This window comes from Acartia tonsa, chromosome 13 (genome assembly GCF_053477335.1).
Source record: "Acartia tonsa isolate MP-2025a chromosome 13, ASM5347733v1, whole genome shotgun sequence".
Classification (NCBI taxonomy): domain Eukaryota; kingdom Metazoa; phylum Arthropoda; class Copepoda; order Calanoida; family Acartiidae; genus Acartia; species Acartia tonsa.
In genome coordinates this window covers 33,929,053-33,953,002 of record NC_137272.1, presented here as the reverse complement: position 1 = coordinate 33,953,002, position 23,950 = coordinate 33,929,053, and the positions used below count along the sequence as shown (strand labels likewise).

General features: G+C 32.0%; 1 protein-coding gene across 2 annotated transcripts in view; it reads left to right on the top strand.

The window, feature by feature from the left end:
- LOC145334954 (semaphorin-1A-like) overlaps positions 1-23,950 on the top strand; it is a 197,579-nt gene that overhangs the window by 133,740 nt on the left and 39,889 nt on the right. For both annotated transcript variants that reach the window (XM_080180594.1, XM_080180595.1), the window contains 4 exons: positions 3,895-4,014; positions 4,436-4,619; positions 5,390-5,548; positions 22,676-22,783. In XM_080180594.1, the coding sequence (XP_080036720.1) occupies positions 3,895-4,014; positions 4,436-4,619; positions 5,390-5,548; positions 22,676-22,783 (571 nt within the window). The remainder of the gene's footprint in view (positions 1-3,894; positions 4,015-4,435; positions 4,620-5,389; positions 5,549-22,675; positions 22,784-23,950) is intronic.

The window sequence follows — 23,950 nt, the reverse complement described above, 5'->3', positions numbered from 1 at the left end:
GTTATGTCGCAAAGAGAGAGAGGGGACAATAGGCTGTTTAATGCGCTAGTCCCCAAAGTTCTACAATAATGCTTTTTTATTCGTTAACTTAACAACTTTGTGAAATTTAGTTAATTTTAATTGGTTGATTCATTAAGTGTTCAAACGTTTCAATCAATAATTTTAAGCTACAGAATGGGTAATTTTGTGTATCCCTGGTGATGTCGACCTAACACGAGCCCTAAATGTTAACATGTCAGCAAGCTTTCTTAAAAACCAAAACACTTGTCAAAAACAACTTCCTTTGCTGTGCAAACATGCTATAGGCAAATATGCTACAATTATTTTCCAATTATTGTTTCCTGGATATTTTTAAAAATAGCATTGGTACAGTTATTGTGAAATGGAAGATAGATTAAGATAGATTATTCAGATAATATTAATTTTTTTCCAGTATGGCTTCCAAACCGATATAGATTGAAAAATCATGGCTCTATCGTATTATTAACAATTTTCTATAAATAATGAAATCAAAAAATTAATACCACTTCTAATATGTAATGTAAAAAGTAAGTTTTCAGCACCTTACGATAAAATTATATAGTAGCTGCACTATTAATAATGTAAAAGTATGTTTTCAGCGTCGTACGATAAAATCATATAGTAGTTGCACTATTAATAGTGTAAAAAAAGTATGTTTTCAGCACCGTACGATAAAATTATATAGTAACTGCACAATTAACAATGTAAAAAGTATATTTTCATCACCGTACGATAAAATTATATAGTAGCTGCACTATTAATAATGTAAAAGTATGTTTTCAGCACCTTACGATAAAATTATATAGTAGCTGCACTATTAATAATGTAAAAGTATGTTTTCAGCACCTTACGATAAAATTATATAGTAGCTGCACTATTAATAATGTAAAAGTATGTTTTCAGCACCGTACGATAAAATTATATAGTAGCTGCACTATTAATAATGTAAAAGTATGTTTTCAGCACCTTACGATAAAATTATATAGTAGCTGCACTATTAATAATGTAAAAGTATGTTTTCAGCACCTTACGATAAAATTATATAGTAGCTGCACTATTAATAATGTAAAAGTATGTTTTCAGCACCTTACGATAAAATTATATAGTAGCTGCACTATTAATAATGTAAAAGTATGTTTTCAGCACCTTACGATAAAATTATATAGTAGCTGCACTATTAATAATGTAAAAGTATGTTTTCAGCACCTTACGATAAAATTATATAGTAGCTGCACTATTAATAATGTAAAAGTATGTTTTCAGCACCTTACGATAAAATTATATAGTAGCTGCACTATTAATAATGTAAAAGTATGTTTTCAGCACCGTACGATAAAATTATATAGTAGCTGCACTATTAATAATGTAAAAAGTATGTTTTCAGCACCGTACGATAAAATTATATAGTAGCTGCACTATTAATAATGTAAAAAGTATGTTTTCAGCACCGTACGATAAAATTATATAGTAGCTGCACTATTAATAATGTAAAAAGTATGTTTTCAGCACCGTACGATAAAATTATATAGTAGCTGCACTATTAATAATGTAAAAAGTATGTTTTCAGCACCTTATGATAAAATTATATAGTAGCTGCACTATTAATAATGTAAAAAGTATGTTTTCAGCACCTTACGATAAAATTATATAGTAGCTGCACTATTAATAATGTAAAAAGTATGTTTTCAGCACCTTACGATAAAATTATATAGTAGCTGCACTATTAATAATGTAAAAAGTATGTTTTCAGCACCTTACGATAAAATTATATAGTAGCTGTACTATTAATAATGTAAAAAGTATGTTTTCAGCACCGTACGATAAAATTATATAGTAGCTGCACTATTAATAATGTAAAAAGTATGTTTTTAGCACCGTACGATAAAATGCTATCATGCACGGAGATGTAAAAATAAAAAATTGAAACAAGTAAAAATTTGTTCATAGATCGCATAGCAGGAAATTATTTATGATTAATTTTGACACAACTTGAATAATACAATGTTTGACTATAAAAAGTAGGCTTTTCGTCTCAATGTTAAAATTTCAGAAGCCACTAAACCGATTCATTTTCTTATTCAGGGGAGCTTCACAAAGGTTTTAGGCTAGATAAATCTGGGAATGGTTTTAAGCAATTTTTCTGCCTTTCCTAATAACCTCTTTAAAACGGAACCCCTAAATGCTACTAAATAATATATTCTTTTTTTAGGGAAGTATATACAATTATAGAGATGCTTTGCATCCAAAAAAGACAAATTTGGTTTGTTCTAAAATGTATATCATGCATACAAACCTAGCGGTTCCTTTAATTACGTTCTCTCATTCCCGCCAAATTTTAAAAATGAAAATAAGCATCAATCGTAAAGGTTTTTAAAAATGATGCGTTATTTATTCTTTTCCAGCTTAACAAAGAAGGAATTTTGACTTTAATTTGGTCGATCTAAAAAATTTATATTATGATTTTGAAACTATAATTTTCAAAAAAACCGCTATATTAAAGATATTAAGATTTGTTTGAAATTAGAAATATAATTATTTTTCAATGAATATTTTAAGAAAACTAGCATTAAGAGGATCTGTAATATAAATATAGCATAAAGGCATCCCAAAGTCTATGTAAAGCTTCTTTAAAATTAAAACCTTAATATATAAATTATTTTTTGCTATCTATAAACATCATTTTTTTCTTACTTAGAAAAACACTTTACTAGTAAGATCAAGCATGATTGATACAGTTTTTAATTTAAACTTTTCATACGATCCAGATAATACTACAAAATTAGTATAAATCTTAGGATCATATTGAGTCATACCAGAGACATTAAAAATGTTGCCTACTGCTGCTATTCCCGCATTAATATGATTTGTAGAATTCTGCCTTCGCCAATAAACAGGCATATTTGATTAACATTTACAATTAGAGCTTCCAAACAACGCGCAATGTTTGATTATTTGAGCTGTTCGTTTGATAGAAAAAGGTTTTGTAAAGAACCAGGAAATGTTCCTGTTAAATTTGCTATTATTTGAATCCAGTTATCAGCTGCTTTATAAGAATACCCTTAATTTCATAACACATAGATATGAAGGTTTTCAAACAACATAGCGTAATAGGGTAATCAGATCAGTAGGCATCCTAAGAGATAAGACAATGGACGAGAAATTAGATTTAAGATATATATAATTATGAAAACAATGTAATTAACAATCAATGGTGAAAAAGTTTGGTAACTTGCCGTTTGTATACTCACTCTATCAAGATTCAAAAGTACCCAAACTTCTACAATCTAACATTTTTCTGTACTACGCTTCTATTTAGATATTTTTACCCTTGTTAAAAATCTTATTAGTCGCAGTTTAATTTTACTAAAAGCCCTAAAGAACAGTTATTCATATTAATTTAGTTTAATGCTTAATAAACAGTTTGATAGCTAATATTATTCAGGGAGGCAGGGATAGGAAAATTGACAATAATATTATCTCTAATCATAAGTCTTTCAAACTCTGTATTTTACAATACATATAGAGATCTAAAGGAATAGGACGATGAACATCAACAATGATGACAGACTAAATCACCCTTTTTGTAGATTAAATTCAATTGTTTAGAATTTATAGTAATAGTTTAGAACCAACCAATCAAAATTCAAAAGTACCCAAAGTTTTAATCATCATTAATGATTTATATTAAATTATAATTCATAATTTTATTCCTTTAGATCCCTGACACAATGTTTTAAACCAACGAATAGGATATCGTGGCTACGAAACAATAGGTGCCAGTGTAATTTACAGTCCAAAGTCCAAAGGGAGACCTCCTTATTATTTGTAATAATATGCGGTTTGGAATGTTTAATAATGTGATATTTTTTTCAGGTATCTAGCCAGTTGTCTAGCGGCGGAGGAACAGAATCCAAGCTGCTGGAGGCAATCCAGCTTTTCTCAGACAGAACTCCTGTCAGAAACCTCCAGATTTTCAGAGGAAACAGTCCTCAGGTAAGATTTTATCCAGCACAGCTGCGCTACTTATCGAAATTACTATCCTTGTTTAACAATTTAAAATTGTGTTTTTTATTTTGGTACTATTACACAAAGTCTCAGTTAAGCACTGCACTGATACCCCCCGCCCCCCCCCCCTTGTTTCGGAAATCAATGTTGTTTTTTTTACTTTTCTAACCCCTGTGTTATCCCTAACCCTGTGGTGCCTATACTTGCAGTTATCTATCCCTGTGGGGCTTTCCAGTTTCCAATATAAGCTAACCTGGCCTAAAGTAATAAACAAACAAACAAACTATTTTTATTGTATCTAAAAAAAATAAATTTATATTGGATTTTCAATGCTCAATAGAGTACTGTGTATAAAAATGCCTTTAAGTTTCATCACAATATTACCTAACATAATGCCTTATCTGTCCAGGAATCCAAGTTGGTGGTGGTGACGGACGACGAGGTGAAGTCTGTGCCCCTGTACGACTGCAGCATCACCCAGACCTCGCCAGACACAGGCTGTAGGGAATGTGTTGGCCTCAAGAATCCTTACTGCGGTTGGGATCTGACCTCTAATATGTGTGTTCCTCTAGCTAGCACTAGAGATAGGACAGGTACATTACTTTATGATTTTGTTTGCGAGGTGCTTCGACCCTTGCTCCAGAGAGAAAGGGATTGGAAAAAGACCACCCTAGAATTTCTGACTAGCATTTTTGAGATCTTTATCTTTAGACAAAAAAATCTTACTACTTTAATATTACTAGTTGCTTCTCCCCTAGGCTTATAAGGGAGGCTTGTGGTGGTCATAAAATACATAAAAACCAACCTATGATATTTATAAAGCTTCTCTGAAAAGTACAATCAATTGGAAATAACATTTTCCGAGATCTTTTACGTTCAGACTGAAAACCATACTACTTTTTAAATAAACTAGGGGCGATATCTCTGGGGAAGGTTGTGGTACCCTCCCCCAAAAATAGTTATAAACCTTCCCGGGACCTATGAGAAGCTATCCTGTTAAGGAGAACCCGATCGATTTATCGGTTAGCGAGATCCATCGGTACAAACAGACACACAGACAGACAAACATCCTTTTACTTTATAATAAGTATGAAACAATCAATGATACAAAGTAGATGAATTTAGATAAAAGTCCTAGATTAGTTTTAGTCTTTTTTTTTACTATTATTACCCTTACACTTTAAATACAAAATCACTAGATAATTAGTTGGTTAATAACGTTTAGTATCTAAACGTTTCAACTACTACGTGCATCTACAGAGGGGCCAATTCTGTGTATCATCCTTGGGGATGTACATCAATTTATCTGCCAATGTCTTATCCCTTTAGATCTCTGAATTATTTGATATGCTATATTAACTAGGAGTGCTACAAAACGTGGAACGAGGACAGCACGGCAACTGTCCCTCGCCCCCAACTACCACAACAAGTACAACAACCATGTCTACAACCACGACAACAACTACTACAACTACCACTACGCAGTCAACAACTTCTACACATAGTTCAACTACTACAGAAGGTAAGTCAAGATATTTAGTTTTTATCCAGAGAGAGAGAAATGATACAATAGGCAGTTTATTTCACTAGTCCCCAAAGTTTTGTAATAACGTTCTCTTATTCGTTGGCTTAACAACAACATTGTGGTTTTATGATGCATTTTTTTAGTTTGTTAATAAAGTTTCAACCTCTAATTGTAATCTACAGAAGTGGTAATTTTGTGTATTAATATTTGGGATGTAGATCAATTTATTGGCCATTGTCTTATCCCTTTAGATCCCTGTATCCATAGTGTTTGTCTGTCCTTCTGTCTGTCTGTCTGTCTGTCTGTCAGTAATGCCATTTACGTATGTAATCGTCCTTGTTTTATTTAAATAATCCCCTGACCAAGGAGTGACAAATATTTTTTATCAAGTTTGATTTAAATATTCTTTCTCAGTTACCAATAGAGTTAGTTGTCCTATTTTTTTCTTAGTAATTAAATCGATTTTTAATACATTGAAAAGCATGAATTTGGAGCTAATTAAATACTGTTATAGGACAATATGTTTACAGCGGTTTTGTAAGTGAAGCTACTCAATAATTTGGATACTAAATCCTTAGTTTTGACTGGAACAAAGACAATAAATGTAAACACCTAATGATGATGAACAAAACTACCCCTTCTGTTTATGAAAATTCTTAGATGAAGGTTTAGACACAATCAGTTTGGAAACAACAGTAAAAATTTTAAAAAAAGTACCCAAAGTTTTTCGCCATTTAATAAGAAAACGTGGATATAAAAAGGGATACCATTGTAATTATCAATCTAATATCCCCTCCTTCCATAAGAGAGAGAGAGGGGACAATGGGCCGTTTATTACACTAATCCCTAAAGTCATTCTTGAGATGCATATTATTTTATCGGCCATGGTCTTATCCCTTTAGATTTCTGCCAGTGAACATTATAGACCTTGTTTAAATTTAGTTACGGTCATTTCCTATATGTATATCGTGGTGTGGTTTCACTACCGCACATCACATTATTAAATCCAGCAGAGCCAAATTTTATTAAAACAGCAAAAATACCCTCCTCCCTTTATGATAAGATTTCATACCCCCTTTTAAGTTTATTAGATACTGTCTTTTCGCAGGATAAGATAATAATAAGACAATGACCGATAAATTGATGTACATCACCAATGATAATAAACAAAATTACCTCTTCTGTATATCAAAATTAGTGGTTGAAACGTTAGAACACTCAATTTAATAAATCAACCAATCAAGATTCACTAAAGCTTTTAAGTTGTTAAGCCAACGAATAAGAAAACATTATTATAAAACTTTGGGGACTAGTGTAATAAACAGCTCAAAATCTCCTCTCTCTCTCTGATATGAAACACTATGCGATTGTAAAACTTATGCAGAAATGATTTCACGTCATGTATTTCATCACCGAAATTAATATGTGATTATTATATTAAAGCTTTTAGATCGGAGAGAGAGGTTTATTCTGGAAAAAATAATTTATTGAGCAAAATGTTTGTTTGTGTCTAAGGCTGTCTGTATGTCTGTCTGTATGCCTATATGTCTGTCTGTATGTCTGTCTGTCTGTCTGTCTGTCTGTCTGTCTGTCTGTCTGTCTGTCTGTCTGTCTGTCTGTCTGTCTGTCTGTCTGTCTGTCTGTCTGTCTGTCTGTCTGTCTGTCTGTCTGTCTGTCTGTCTGTCTGTCTGTCTGTCTGTCTGTCTGTCTGTCTGTCTGTCTGTATGTATGTATGTCTGTGTGTCTATTTGTTTGTCTGTCTGTTTTCTTTTTGGATGACTGTTTGTCTTTCTTGTGTCAGTCTGTTTGTCTGTTTGTTCAGCTACAGTCTTCTTATGTTTGTGTGTCTATCTATATCTTCTAATTTTGTCTTTTTGTTTGTCCATCTGTCTATAAACAGCAATAGAGGTCTTAAACAGCTGGACAATTGTGTACTGAGCCTGTGTTTTTGGCTGGTTTTATGCTATTTTAATAATATCTATCCATCTCCCTGATTGAAACATAATTGGAAGCAAGCACAACACATTGTGTAAGGGGCTTGTTCATTAAGATTTGCGAAATTGCCTGGATACAATTGTATTTTACTGTCTAATACCCCATATTAATTTAAAAATCAAATATATTGGTTGGTTTATAAATTTTGGTATTTCAAAGATCTTGATTATCTGATACAAAATTAGTGTCAAAGCTTTAAAGCCAGTAATCCCTGATTTCAGAAGGGGATATTTTGTTTAAAATCATTGGTACATCAATTTATCGGCCATTATCTTATCCCTTGCGATCCCTGTAATTCCCCCTTTTGTCAATGATAAAGACTAGACGCCTAACAAACCCGGCCCTAATTTTTGATGGACATTTTATAGAATCAAAATTACCAAAATTAAAAGATGTTCCATCAAACCTGCACAGTTTACAAATTGTCCAAATAAACAATGCTTCTCAGAAAGTTGGATAAAATGGGTTGTTTGTTACACTAGTTTAAAAGTTTTACAATAACAACTTCTTATTCGTTAACATAACAATTTTGGTGACTTTTAATGAATTTTGATTGGTTGGTTTATTAAGTTAAGTGTTCAAAGGTTTTAATAACCACTAATTTTGATTTACAGTAGGGTTGTTTTTGTGCCATCATTTAAAGGCCATTGTCTTATCCCTTTAGATCCCTGCATGCATCTACATGTGTCCTTTATCTATTGTATAGGAGAGTGTCTTTACCCTCCCGAGAGAATTACCTCCCCTCACCTCCCAAAACAATAATTATGATAATGGGGTTACATACTTAGCAAAAAAGTCTTGCAATCAAAGGATTTTTTTCTGCCAATTGTATGAACACTCTAAAATTACATACACAAGAATAGAACGTTACATCGTAGCAAGAAAGGGATAGTTAATGGCAGAGTTATGGCAATACTAAAATAAATAAGGTTTACATGTCATTTCATATAAAGCTAATTTGCCTGTTATTTGCGTTGACATCATCCTTATATGAAAGTAACCGGATATCCGTGTGTGTGTGTAGCACAAGATTTTATTAACTAATGCACAGATATGGTTCTCCTTTACAGCCACACGATAGGAGGTTTTGAAACTATTTCGGGGTATGGTATCTCTATTTATACTTCCCAAGACACCTCTAGGGGCTTAGCCTCTTATCAACAATAAAAAAAAATCTACAAAACCCTAATTTTAACTTTATCTGTATATTCAAATAATAGAAATAATCCTATAAATAGTCTTATGTTGCTTTTACAACAGCAATCCCTTCCTCCCTGCCCTGTATAGATTTTTGGAACGGTTTTGTCATTTTGAAAATTAATTTGGATGTATTTAAGCAATAATTTATAATACATGTATTTATTTGGTTGGCTTTCGCTTCCGCTTATGTACCACACCATCAAAATATATAGACTGCATATTATTAAAACAGCACAAAGGACTAAACTTTTCATAATCAAACACTTACTCTTACTTAATTGCATTCCATTGATTCATTATTTGTATCTGGTGAAGATTAAGATAAAATCTTCCTAGGATTGATAATCTCCAAAAAATCTATGAACTTTAAAGGATACTAGCTGTCGAATGATGGAATAACCAAGTTTTAATAATGCATAAGAAAAACTTGCCTGTTAACGCATATAAAATAGATATCTTTTGCGCATTTGTTTGTAAGATAACCGTGTGTTATAAATTGATAGATATTCCAGATTATTTGTATGTCTTCTTTTTTTTGCGAACATAATAAAGGTGTTCAATGCAACATTATGCAGAATTAAATGCACACCTTCTATGAATGTATATATCATTTATGTCAAAATTTGACATTTTATTTAATAACTAGCGGTAACGCCCCTAGCATCTAGGGGATCTGTATTCTAAGGTGGAGTTGCAAGGGTCAGAAAAATAGCCTTAAACCATCTAAGGACTTAAAGTTGTTTTTGGTCCTTTTACAATATGAAAAACCAGTGATCTCAAGGAATAAGACAATGACTGATAAATTGGTGTATATCCTCTAATGATTTTACACAAGTCTACCCTTTTTGCAATATACAATTAGTGGCTGAAATGTCTGGTCACTCCACTAAATAAACCAACCAATCAAAATTCACTGAAGTTGTTATGCCAACCATTAAGAAAACATTATTATGAATCTTTGGGGACTAGTGTAATAAACAGCCCATTGTCCCATCTCTCTCTGAAATAAAACACCTTTTAAAAGATAGATAAAGTAATTTTATCTTCGGATTATGTGAGGGAAAGAAGGGTTTGTATATTAATCTGCTAATGTCCTATCCCTAGCTTGAATATAACCGTAAACAAAACACTTTAGATTATGATTACATACACATATAACATGTAACACCAACAGTTTTAATACGTTTGGTCTTAGTATGGAGGATAAGAAAATGTATTTTTTTGGAGGGTGATAAGTTCGATTTTCGGCTTGTGTCAGAACCTATATGATATGACAGGAAGTATAGTGAGAATGCCATGCATAAAAACAAATAAAATGACATGACATAAAATGGAAAACTTATCTACACCTAAACAATGAAATTGGTTAATTTTTCAATTTGTTATCTTTTATATTTTGGGTAGCAGAAAGGAGTAAGGATTAATTTATGTTTCATTGTAAACTCCCTCCATAATATATCAAAGAGTTGGTTGTCTGCCGATTGATTTAAAAATCCTCCAAAAATGGATATTTTGAGAAGTCGTATAAAACACTATTCTCAACTTTTTTCAAGTGTTTATTTTGATAAACTTGCACTCATACATACATTTGCACACATGGAGGGAGAGGACAACGGCAAAGAAATTCAGCTTCAACCCTTTATCCTCCAAGTTATATTATATCTAACCAAAAAGTTCACAAAAGATCAATGTCGACGTAAAAATGATGGCAAAAAATGGCACGTCGAAAATATGTCAGCTATGACCAATTTTCTTTAAAAATTATATCAATTGCCGATATATGCAGGAACATCACCTATGATAATACACAAAATAAAAATTTTGTAGATTACAATTAGTTGTTGAAACACCCAACTTAATGCACCAACCAATACTTAAGCCAACGAATACGAAAACATTATAAGAAAACTTTGGGGACTTGTGTAATGAATAGCACAATTTTCCCTTTCTCCCTGCATTAAACACATCTAAATTGTATGTCAATAACACATCTACCAGTTTAACAGGGGTTATACTATTAAAATAAACATTTATTATGCTTGAAAAATGCCTTATTTGTAATACAATGCTTATTTCAACTCTAAAAGGGACTTCAAAAAGCATTTTGGGCCAAAGTTGAAATAAACTGTTCCATTTTAATTTGGTGTTGTAAATTTATCAATATAATACAATAAAATTGCTAGAATAACTATGCATTAGTAGATTCTAGTTTCTAACAGTAATGTCATTATTATTTGTTTACATTGGAAGGCATTAAATAAAAGTATCCATGTCTAACATGATAACGACTTAACGTTATTCTAATAATGCATTATCTACATACAGGTACTTATGTGGATATAAAATACACGAGATTATACAGTGTTGATATAATAAGAGCTTTAAAGTTTAATAGGATCACTTTTCTCATAGATAGAGGGGACAATGGGCTGTTTATTACACTAGTCCCCAAAGTTTTATAATACTGTTTCAATCACTAATTTTAATCTAACGAAAGGGTAATTTTGTGCATTAACATTGGGGATGTACACCAATTTATAGTCAATTTATTTTTCCCCTTAGATCAATGATTTTTTGCATATGCAATTAAATGTTTGCGAATCTTGCTAATTAAAATTGTTAAAATAAAACGATATTAATTGCGAAACTGATATCAAATGACCTATTTTTGAGGACTTGTATAAGTTTTCATCATTTAGGATCGGTCCGTCAGTCTGTCCGTCCGGATACCTCCAATTGTTATAACTGCCCTAATGATTTTAACGCTGAGTGATAATAGATAGATAAAATGCTGTGAATTGGTTAGAATTATTAATAATATGCAGTCTGAGCTGGATCTTTAAATCATTTTAGTGGTGCGCCAAATCGGGGTGAACCAGATCGGGATGAGCCAGATCGGTTCGGCTCACCCCTATCTGGCTCACCACTAAAATGATTTAAAGATCCAGTTCTGATAACTTGATCTTCTTTGTTGGCACAAAAACTTTTGGTACTTTTATTAAATCCTAATTTGGTTGTTTTAAAAATCGTAGTGTCCTAACTTTTCTGCCAATAATATTATTCTGAAGAAGTGGTAATTTTGTTTATTAGCATTGTGGATGTATATCAGTTTATCTTCCATTGTCTTATCCCTTTAAAGATCCCAGATAATATGCGCATTAATTGATTGAATTGTGGCCTTTTTTTACGGAAGTGTTTGAATTCGAAATAATAACATTTTCCATTTTAAGTCAAAATAGTATCGTACCCACCCCACTTTACAAACAGTTTTAGAGTTTTAACCGCTGCTTTAAATGAGTTGGGGAAATCACCTACCCCCCCCCCCTCTACTTTAAATTTAGTTACATAAAAGAAATGATATGGAGATTGGTTTATTTTTTTTCTGAGGAAAGTGCCAAAAAAATAGTTGAAAACCTTTCCTGGACCATTAAGAATCTTCAATGAAAAGGAGAATTCACACAGACATCCTGTGTCTTTTAATTAAAGATACAGAAAGAGGGGCGTCAAAGTTGTTCAAATAACAACAAATGGAGATTGCCAAAAAGACAAATTATACAATATTATACATATATGTCTTTGATTGGTATTTTTTCGATAGCGCTGAATTTAAACTAGCAATTCGACGTAAGAGTATTCGGGACCCATTTGAAGATTCCTGAAATTAAAAGAAAGCTCTAATGAGCAAGACGTTTGCAAGATCTTAAAGGACAAAAATACCTTTTAGGAAATTAGGATTTTATAGTTAGGGTAGTTATTGCTATGATAGAGACTAGCGACTTCGCCCCTAGCATCTAGGGGCTCTATATTCTAAGGGCATAAAAAGCCAAAACCAACCCAAGATACTTTGGTTCAGTGATTAGCGAGAATATTTTCTAAATACAAAAAAAGTTTTCTTTATATATTACGACGAATATGCTATTTATATAGAGTTTGACTTTTTCGTGGGTTTGAACGCACACTGTCTTAGATTATGGTCTAAGGGTGATTAATTTGGTAGCCTTCTGAGAATCAAGTTTTTAACATGCAAGGAACCAGATAGAGAGGGGACTATGGTCTGTTTTTTTTTTACACTAGTTCCTAAAGGTTTACAATAACGTTTTCTTATTCGTTGGCTTTACAACTTTGGTGACTTTTACTGAATTATGATAAGTTGATTCATTAAGTTCAGTGTTGAAACTTTTTAACCACTAATTTTAATCTACAGAAAAAAGTATTGTCTCATAAAAAATGATAATTATGAAATGTATTATTGACATTTTTATCGTACATATGATATCATCATACATAGAGAAGTACCTTTTAAAGTTTTTCAATCTTATGGGTCATTTAACATCAACCAACAAGAATATACAAGTTTTTTTTCACGACCATTGTCCTATCTCTTATGATATAGTCACAGCCGCCTCTAGTGACCTAAAAGTAGCCTGTTGTATATATCTTTTTAAATATTCATATTAGTTAGGGTACATTTAACACGTTAGGGCTTAAATATCCGAAAAAAATTCAAAAAAATCATCAATTTCAAAAAGTCATTTTTAGTAACACTGTAAAAAGTATATCGACACAGGCGTCAGTTTACTGAAATGCAGGGATTATAGGGGATAAGACAATGGATGTTAATTTGATATACTTCCAGGTAATGATAAACAAAATTACCCAAATTAAAAAAAATATGGATTCTTTAAGTATGAAACAAGCTAATAGAAATTTAAAAGTACCCGAAAGTTTTTAGTTAAAGAATAAGATAATGTTTTTATGAAACTTTTAAAAGAGTAAATTCAATAGATGGAAATCTATAAGAGCATTAAATCACCTATTTTTTGTTTGGGGGGAGGGGTTTGAATATTATGAAATCAAGGATGACAACATCCATGAATAGAAAGCCATAGAAGCCAATAAATTTAAATCTTTTGCAGATAAAACTACTCAGCTATTTGTATCGATTTATATTATGTATTTTGGTGTATATATCTCTAAAAATATCCCCAATTTCTAAAAAAAAAACGTTTAAATTCTTTCTCAGAGGGAAAGGAGACAATTAGCTGTTTATTACACTAGTCCCCAAAGTTTTATAATAACGTTTTCTCATTCTTTAGCTTAACATTGTTTCGGACTTCAGTGAAATATAATTGGTTGGTTCATAAAGTTGAATTTTGAAATGTTGCGTCCACTAATTTTAATCTACAAAAGGGGTGATATATTTTATTATTAACATAAGGGATGTACATCAATTTATTGGTTATTGTCTTATCCCATTAGATCCCTGCAATTTTGGAGTATATAGAGTAGCTGCGCAACTGTATAATACCGTAAAGCTAGTAAAAAGGACTTAAACCGACAAAAATTGGTTTTATGTCGAAAATATTACTTATATAAAATTCCAAATTCTTTTTAGGGAAAAAGCCTAACCCTTTTTATATTCGAACCTATATTACATATATTAAATGTCTCTAAGTTTAACTTTTAGTTACTTACGTTAGATTATGTGCCTTATGATTTTATATTATTTAATTGTTTCTAAATCAAACTAGTGTCTAGAGTTTTATAAACATAATTTCTTATTCGTTGGCTTAAAAACTGTGGGTACTTTAAATAATACTTATAGTTTGATTGGTTTGCTCAAACTAGCAGTGTCAAAACTTTTTAACCAATGATCAAATAATACAGTTTGAGTAATTTTGTTGATAATAATTAGGATAATTAATTCATTGTTCATTGTCTTGCCCTTTTCGATCTCTTGGTGAAAAAAAAATAATGAAAAATAGATTTCTCTCTATCCCTGTTTAAGTCTTCTTCGGTGATTTAAAATTATCTTGACTTTTTAAAACTTTCTATATGAGTCAAGATTTTAATCTTAATACAAATCTTAGATGATCAGAAGTTGGTACTAATTGTTGTACTATATGTATGTCAAACAAAAAGTCTATCATTTTAATATGTTTTGTATAGTTAGACCAAAACTTTTAAAATTGGACAAGGTTTTAGTTTGATTGGGCAATTATAACATGACTAAATTTATGATCAAAAGACGGATGGGCAGGCATACAAATAATACAAAAAAAGCTTTGGATTCTATAATTCTACAATCATCTAAGTATGACTTTAAAAACGCATGGAAGCAAGTAAAAGTGGCTGCCTCAGATAATTACGTCAAAAATTAACCAATGAGAGGCCAGTATACAATAATTGGCCTCTCGTTGGTTAATTTTTTTGTGACGTCATAATCTCAGACAGCCACTTTTCCTAGCTTCAACGCAAGAATATGGCAATGGCTGATAAATTGATGTACATCTCGAATGATGATACACAAAATTACCCCTTCTGTAAATTAAGATTAGTGGTTGAAACGTTTGAATAAGAAAACGTTACTTTAATACTTTGGGGACTTGTGTAGTAAACAATTCATTGTCCCTTCTCTCTGGTTAAATAGTAAGACTTGGAAACAAAAATAAGCTTTATATTCAACAATTCAACAACCATCTATGTATGACTCAAAAAACGTCTATGATTCGGCTCCTCGCGACTAAAAAAATGTTTTTAATTTCATATTTTTTCAATTTGTTATTCGCGGAAAGCTGTCTATAATACGATGCGATGAATAAATAATATACTTTATCTAAATTTTTGTATAAATTTTAAGCTGGAAGAAAAGGATTGTGGATTAATTTAATCTTTATTAACACGTCCTTCCGTGGAAAGTTCAACCACCCCAAAAAGGGGTCAAATGACTAAGAAATAGCTCAGCAAAAATCATATCAAGAACGATTATCTATAATACAAAGTAGCTTGATGTCCGTCTGTCCGTCCTTCCCTTTTAAGATATCGGTAACCACTGAACCGATCGGATTCTACTCTTCAGTGAATATACCTACAGGTCCTGTAGTGGTTTTAGGCTATTTTCTGGGGGGGGGACACCCTCAACCCCCCCAAAAGACAAAACCCCCCCCCCTAATTTTTTTAAAAGAATTTTCTGAAGACTTCCTTGGTCCTTCTACAAATTTCGCCTTAATTTTTTTTAAAATCACCTCTTGGGGCAAAGCTCCTAGAGGCTAGGGGCGAAGCCTTTGGTCATAAAAATAGCATAGCATTTAATATGGAGTCGGCAAGGCAGTAATTGAATTTGAAATCTATGGGACTATTCTATAATGATTTGGAAATTAATATCTTAGTAACAGAGACGTTAAAATAGTGACAATATATAAGGGGATGTCTTGGCCTTCAAACAGGCATTCCTAATTCTTAGTATACAATTAGAAATTCCAGCCAAAGGCCATGCAATCAAAGGGTAGACAATTTTCACATTTATTAAGCCAACTGAAGATATTTTTTTTAATATTATGTAGGATTTTTTTCCTAAAATATAGACGAAAAGTTAAAAAAAACATTAAAAGAAAAGCTTTGCTCTTTTGAAAATCAAATGAGTCAGAAAAAAGAAATTAGGTAAAGAATTTCCTAAAACTCAGGGACGCCAGGTATCTAAAGGGATAAGACATTGGCTGATACAAATAATATTTTCATACACAAAGTTACTCCTTCTGTAGATTACAAATAGTGGTTGATACGTTTGGGCACTCAACCTAATGAATCAACCAAGCAGACTAAAGTCCCTAAAGTTGTAAGGCCAACGAGTAAGAAAACTTTATCGTAAAACTTTGGGGGCTAGTGAAATGAACAGCCCATTGTCCCCTCTCACTCTGGTTTGAAATGCCTTTGGTAGGGGATAAATATTCTGGGAGGAATGTGTTGTTGATTAATTAAAACGTCATTGTCCTCTCCCTGGTTTCATGAAACCCCATATATAGGGTTGCTAAGATAATGGAAATTATTAGCTTGGAGTGTAGTTTACAAAATTACTAATTAAAATAAAATATCTAATAAATCATCTTTATTAGCAACCTTTGAAATTTTTGCCATTTTTGTAGCCAAGGCTACTTCTTTCAATGTTACTAATCTTAAATGATCGCATTAGAAGTATTCTTAATATCTTGAGTATGCTTTGGTCTTAGAACTTACTCAAATTATTTTGTAGCTGCTATACAAATGTTTTTGTGGGTTTTGATAAAACACCCTAAAAAGCAAAGCCCTTTAGATTTTTGGATTATTTGGGGGTTTAGTCATCGAGAAAATAACCTAAGTTGATCGAGTTTACACCAGGGAGGGATGGGACACTGGACGATAAATTAATGTTATTTACATGTGAGGAGCTATATCTTTTGATGGTAAATAAATAATTATTAATAGTTATTTCTCGCATCGTATTATAAACGGCTTTCCGCGGATATAGAATGTACAAATACGAGATTAAAACTAGTTTTTTTAGCCCCAAGGTGCCGAAGGCACCGGCTAAAAAACTGGTTTTAATCTTATGATTGTACATTTTTATATTCGTAGAAAGCTGGATATAATACGATGCTAGACATAGTGTTTTTGTATGGATGAGAACCGGTTCTTATCCACCGGATTCGAATGAATACGAGAAATATATTTACGTCTTTTTTCTCATTGAAAAAGAAATGACCCTTAATGGTGGATTTTGTTAGACAAACAGACAACACTGAATGCACATTTGTCACAGGAATCTACATATAAATTTACACAGAGAGAGGTGACAATGGGCTGTTTATAACAAAAGTCCCCTTAGTTTTATAATAACGTTTTCATATCCGTTTGCTTTAATTTGGAGACTTTAATCAATTTTGATTGAATGATTCATTAAGTTCTGTGTTCAATCGTTTCAACCAATAATTTTAATCTACAGAAGTGGTAATTATGTGTATCTTCATTGGGGATGTACATAATTTTTTTATCTTTATCCGTACAGACAGACGGACAGACAGACAAAGTGAGTTTTTAAAAAAACTTTCGAAATATATAAAACAAACAAAGAAATTGGAAAGGAAAAGAAATTGAAGAAAAAATAAAATGATAAAACAGCACGACAGTTGACAAACCATAAAGTTCTCAGAAAAAATGAGAAAGAAAGAGAGCGTGCGTGTAGGTGTGTGAGGGAGAGAGAGAGAGAAAGAGAGAGAAAAAAAGGGGATGAAAAGAAAGAGAGCGAAAAAATAAGAATTATGAAGTGTAACAAATAATAAAAGACATGTTTTCTGAAAAACACTTTATACAGCGTATTTTTTTTATAAAACTATTGTCTGTCTGTACGTCTATTTGTCTCAGTAAAAAGTAAATTTCTTGTTTTTATCTAATTTAAAAATTAATGTCAGTAATACCATTACAAAAAATTTTCACTGTTCTAATATAAAAAAAAAATGTTTTTTTTTATCTTTTTTTTTCATTTCAATAGCCACGCCACGGAAAGCTATCTATAACACGATACCTATACTTGACCTATTCTTATATTTATTTTTGCTGAAGCCTATCCCCCCTCCAAATTCTTTGAAATTGTGAATTAACCCTTGAAGTTATTTCCTTACAATAATATAAACTTCCCCCGCAGGGTTGCAGGGATAGAACAATGGAAAAAAATGTAGTATAAACTTCTCAAGCAGAGATATGGCAATAGGTGTTATAAATATACAGTTATTTCCTTTAGGGGGTTAAGGGGTAGGCAATGGAAATTAAATCACTAAAACTCGCTTGGAAAAGTCATCTTTTTTGTAGGGAAAAAAAGGCGTGTATAATAGCGAAGCACAAAAAATCATAGAATGGACAAATGGACATGGTGCTTTATATATAGCAGGTGTTCAGTTCTCATAACAATTAAAAAAAGAGAGAATATACAAAAACTCAAAGAAAATCAAAGAAAATAACGTTTACATCTTTTAAATCATGACAGACGGACAAAATAATGCATAGATTAGATGCGCATATGTCATAGGAATTTACATTAGAAAAATCAGATGTCTATCTTAAATAGTAGCCGAGAAAATCACATTTTCTCTATAGCGTTACGGACAGACAGAGTGATTTATAGAGTGGCTTCTCTTCTTAAAAAAATATGTTACCTGTTTTATTTTCAGTACTTAGTCATTAGATGATTAAGGCATGGTATTTATTTTTTTCATGAAAATTAAGTGGAAAACAGTTTTTTCTGCAGTTACAATATCCCTTTCTCTCGAGAACCTTAGCAATTCTATGAATAGGGGTGTTTAAAAGCCGAAACAAATTTAATTTTCTTCGTCCTATAATGATTTGCAACCTAATAATACAGTGATATGTTAAAGGATGCTATGAATTTGGTACTTCATTAATTTCTATACCTTTTGTCCTGTTGTAAGAAAACAGAGTAAAAAATTGTAAATTGGATCTAGGATAAATTTTTCTTTCGTTGACTACTTTTTTTCAACCCCTCTCCTTTATTTTTTAGAGCTCAGCTATTCTAAAGTTAGTGTGTAATCGAACGTTACTAAGTTAGATAGATCATATGCTGTGTTTTATGACATTACCTGCCAAAAATATCTGCTTTAAATTTTAAAAATCCGCTTTTATTAAAATTTTTACTATATCCCCTCCTTCCCTGAAATTCTAAGAGCTTTTTGTTATATCATCATAGCGTAAAACATGAATATTAAGGTTGAGAGAAATTACCATATAGCACGAGTAAACTATTATTTATATTAAGAATGAGGTGGAATAATTTGTTACGTTCATTGACCTATCATCCCTCATAAGATTTTTAAACAAGTTTAGACAGCATAAAACGGAATAAGAAAAGAATTTTAATAGTTAATTCTCGCATCGTATTATAAACGGCTTTCCGCGGATATAGAATGTACAATTATTAGTTTTTTTAGACGGTGCCTTCGGCACCTCGGGGCTAAAAAAACTAGTTTTAATCTTATGTTTGTACATTTTTATATTCGTAAGAAGCTGGATATAATTCGGTGCTAGACATAGTTTTTTCGTATGGATGAGAACCGGTTCCTATCCACCGGATTCGGATGAATACGAGAAAAATGATGTTCTTCTTATAGATACGATTTCATTGGAAGGGTGAAGGTATCCTCTCCCAATATTGTTAATCTTCTTTATGCCTATAAGAGGCTTCACTGTAAATAATCTTATCGGTTCAATACGAACACGCAGACACTCAGACATACATACATCCTGTCACTTTCATATATAGTTATTGCTCAATTAGATTTTGTTTTTTTAAAACATATACACCCCCCCCTGTTCTTCATGCTTTTTTTTGCTTAAATAACCAGTGCAAATTTGAAATCCAACTACTTTGCCCTCAAACGGTTGGGCCCTTTTTGTGCTGTAGTATTAATTCTTAGATTTTGTTTTAGTATTATTCTTATTTTTTACCCCTTTTTTATACTTCTTTTAACCCTTACAGATCGGGCCCCAATTTCCACCTTAATAGATCGGGGGGGGGGGGGGGGGGGAGGGCTCCAAGAGCCCCCCCCCTCTATCTCGGCTCCTGGTACAGATAAAGACGTAAAATTTTTTTCTGGTGGTTCATGTGTATTTTTAGAGAAAATTACTTTTTCTAGTCATAGCGGCCAGACCGCTCCTTAGCCGCTTTTTAGCGGCCAGCCGCTAAATTTTAAAACAGCTGTAGAGCGGCCAATTTTGCAGCTAGGATGACCAAATTTTAGGACGAACTTTTATTTTTTATAACAAAAAATTACTTTTTCTGATCATCGCCAAAAAACGGCAAATAACGGAAACCGCCATTTTCGGCGGTTACGGCGGTAAAACGGCGGTTGGCGGCGCAAATTAATATTTTTGTCTGTTTATTATTGCTCAAGGATTTACCAAAAAAAATTATAGGTCTCTAGCTGTCATAGAAGCCACGATATTCATGATATATGTCTGTAGTAAAAGCTGGACAAAAATCGGTCATAAAGTCGGTCAGGGAGCGGTCAAACGGTCATAACACAACTTTTCTCAGAAGGTCATTGATATCTAAGTATTCACCAAAAGAATTTTAGGTTTCTACCTTATATACAAAAGTCATAATGTAGAAATTAAGATTTATTTAAAATTTTTTCAAATTTTTTTTGCTACCCAACCGACTTTGACCGGACACCACGACCGACCAGACCAGATATCCTAATAAAATCAACTCTTGCCGACGTATAATTACTAAACTTAAAAAGTCATGAAGTTACAGCTCTCCATCTTACCTACAAAAAAAATGAGATTGAAAAAACTAGAGTGAGGGGCTCTTGGAGCCCCCCCCCCCCCCCCGATCTGTAAGGGTTTTAAGCATACAAGAGATCTAGAGGGATAAGACAATGGCCCATAAATTGATGTACATCCACCATAATGATAACCTAATTGCCCCTTCTGCAGATTACAATTATTGGTTGAAACGTTAAGACACCCCACTTAATGAATAAAAATTCCAAAAGTTGTAAGCCAACAAACTGCTGATTTACCATCCCTTCTTCAGTGAATGCGCCCTAGCATCTAGGGGCTCTGCATTAATTAAATATATAATAGAATACAAGTTTAACCCTTAACAGTCGGGCCCCTTGCCGCACCTTAATCAGTCGGGGGGGGCTAGAGGGCTAAATTTTTTTGTACAAGTCCCCTGTGTTATGATGAATTTCCGACCTCAAGTAAGTCAAAGTCAATTTTCGCTTCCTTCACCCTTTTATTTAACCCCCCCCCCCCCCCGACCGTTAAGGGTTAAAAGTTATTTTGCAAATTTTGAAGTGCTCCCCCTTTTGATTCTCGTATTTGCCAGGAAGGAAGGGGACAATGGGCTGTTTATTATAATAGTCTATAAAGTTTTTAAGAACGTTTTCTTATTCCTTGTCTTAACAACTTTGGGGACTCTTATTGAATTTTTATTGGCTGATTCATAAAGTTAAGTGTAGAAACGTTTCAACCACTATTGTAATTTACATAAGAGGGAATTTTCGGTATCATCATTGGGGATGTAAATCAATTTATAGGTCATTGTCTTATCCCTTTAGATCCCTGCGTATTTGCCCTGATTTCAAGTTTCCGCATTCATTTCATTGTGGCGGATAAAAGGTGTTCAATAATTTCCCCACATGTATTATATTTTCAAATTGTCAAATTAGCAAATTATTACCACAGCACAAATATCCCTTCCCAGAGAGGACTGGAACATTGGACTGTTTATTACACTAGTCTCCAAAGTTTTAGATGTTTTCTTTTCTTGGCCCAACAATTTTCGGAACTTTTATTGAATTTTGATTGGTTGGTTCATTAAGTTAAGTGTCCAAACAATTCAACTAATAATTGTAATCAATAGACGGATAATTTGGCACATCATTATTGGGGATATATATCAATTTATCGGCCATTGTTGTTTCCCCGAAATCACTGGTTGATTTGCGGTAGTAATTGCACATCTAAAATTGCGAACAAGCCAAGCAATAAAATGTGGCTTTGTTTTTTTTCAAATGGTCAGTAATTCCCTGTTAGACTTGAGTGCTGTTTTTATATCAACAATGAACATAACAATATGTCATTAGTACAATAAGTCTCCCGAGTTTTAAAATAACATTTTAATTTTTTTTTGTTTTACAATTTTGGGGACTTTTAATGAATTTTGATTGGTTGGTTTATTAAGTTGATTGTTCCAATGCAATTTTGTGTCAACAAATTGGTTCCAAGTATAGAAGGGTATCTATCTTTCTATCTTATTGTCTATCTCTCTATCTATCAATAAAGCAATCAAAAGTGTTGCTTATGGCTTTAAATGGACGGTTTTTTTTTATATCCACCCGTCTGTCCGTCTGTCTGTCCATTTATCTATTCGTATTAAGACACCAATACAGGTATTTCTTTAAAAAATGTAAATCAACCAAAAATAACTTTTAAAAAATCATATTTCTGATGCTTAGTTTAGTTTAGGGTAGGTAAAGGGTTTGTACCCAACAGATCCCCGCATGAGTTAGAACGATAATGCCTGTCTAGTAGATAAGTTAATCGCAAACTAGTTTTTATCTACTTTTTAAATATAATTTTCTTTTTTTTCAGCTGCCACTACTATAAATAACCTGGTTGGAGGTTTTGGTCTAGCTGGCAGTAAACTCTGCCCAAGCTGTTCTTGTACCTGTCCTTCCACACCTCTACCTGGCACTACAAGTAAGTATATCTATCTATCTATCTATATATCTATCTATCTATCTATCTATCTATCTATCTATCTATCTATCTATCTATCTATCTATCTATCTATCTATCTATCTATCTATCTATCTATCTATCTATCTATCTATCTATCTATCTATCTATCTATCTATCTATCTATCTATCTATCTATCTATCTCTATCTATCTATCTATCTATCTATCTATATATCTATCTATCTATCTATCTATCTATCTATCTATCTATCTATCTATCTATCTATCTATCTATCTATCTATCTATCTATCTATCTATCTATCTATCTATCTATCTATCTATCTATCTATCTATCTATCTATCTATCTATCTATCTATCTATCTATCTATCTATCTATCTATCTATCTATCTATCTATCTATCTATCTATCTATCTATCTATCTATCTATCTATCTATCTATCTATCTATCTATCTATCTATCTATCTATCTATCTATCTATCTATCTATCTATCTATCTATCTATCTATCTATCTATCTATCTATCTAAAGGAAGGTTGTGTGATAAAATTATATTTATTATATTTTAAATATGGATTTGCTAATTATTCGCTTTTTTAGATAGTGATAGTTGTTTCAAACATTTTTTGATGTCACAGACAGACAAATAGACGAATATTCTAATATACACAATGAAATATGAGCTTTATCTATCTATCTAACCAAACCTAAAACCTACAAATAAAACTTAAACCTAAACTAGTTAATCATAATAAAACAAATTGAAGGTTAAATCAAAACTTTAAAAAAATGTCGCTTTTTATTTATTTTTTTATTTATTTAATTAAGATTTTAATTGACCCAGAAACAATGGTAATTTTTTTTAGAAATTGTTTTTTTTTATTTGTTGGTTTTAGAGGACGTTTTTGCAGGCTTTTTTGCAAAGATATGTCGGAAATATGCCTCACTTTTAGTATATGTATGCTTAAACAACTATGTTTATACAACACAGACAATATTATTTAGCTAATTTGCATCTTATTACACAATTTATATTTATATTTTATATTTTTCAGTAAGATATAACTTAACATTACTTTGTTGTAATTATTATCGAAAAATATATTATCATTTAAAAGCTTAATTTTTGACGCACAGAAAATTTATCTACTTTGAATAGCCTAA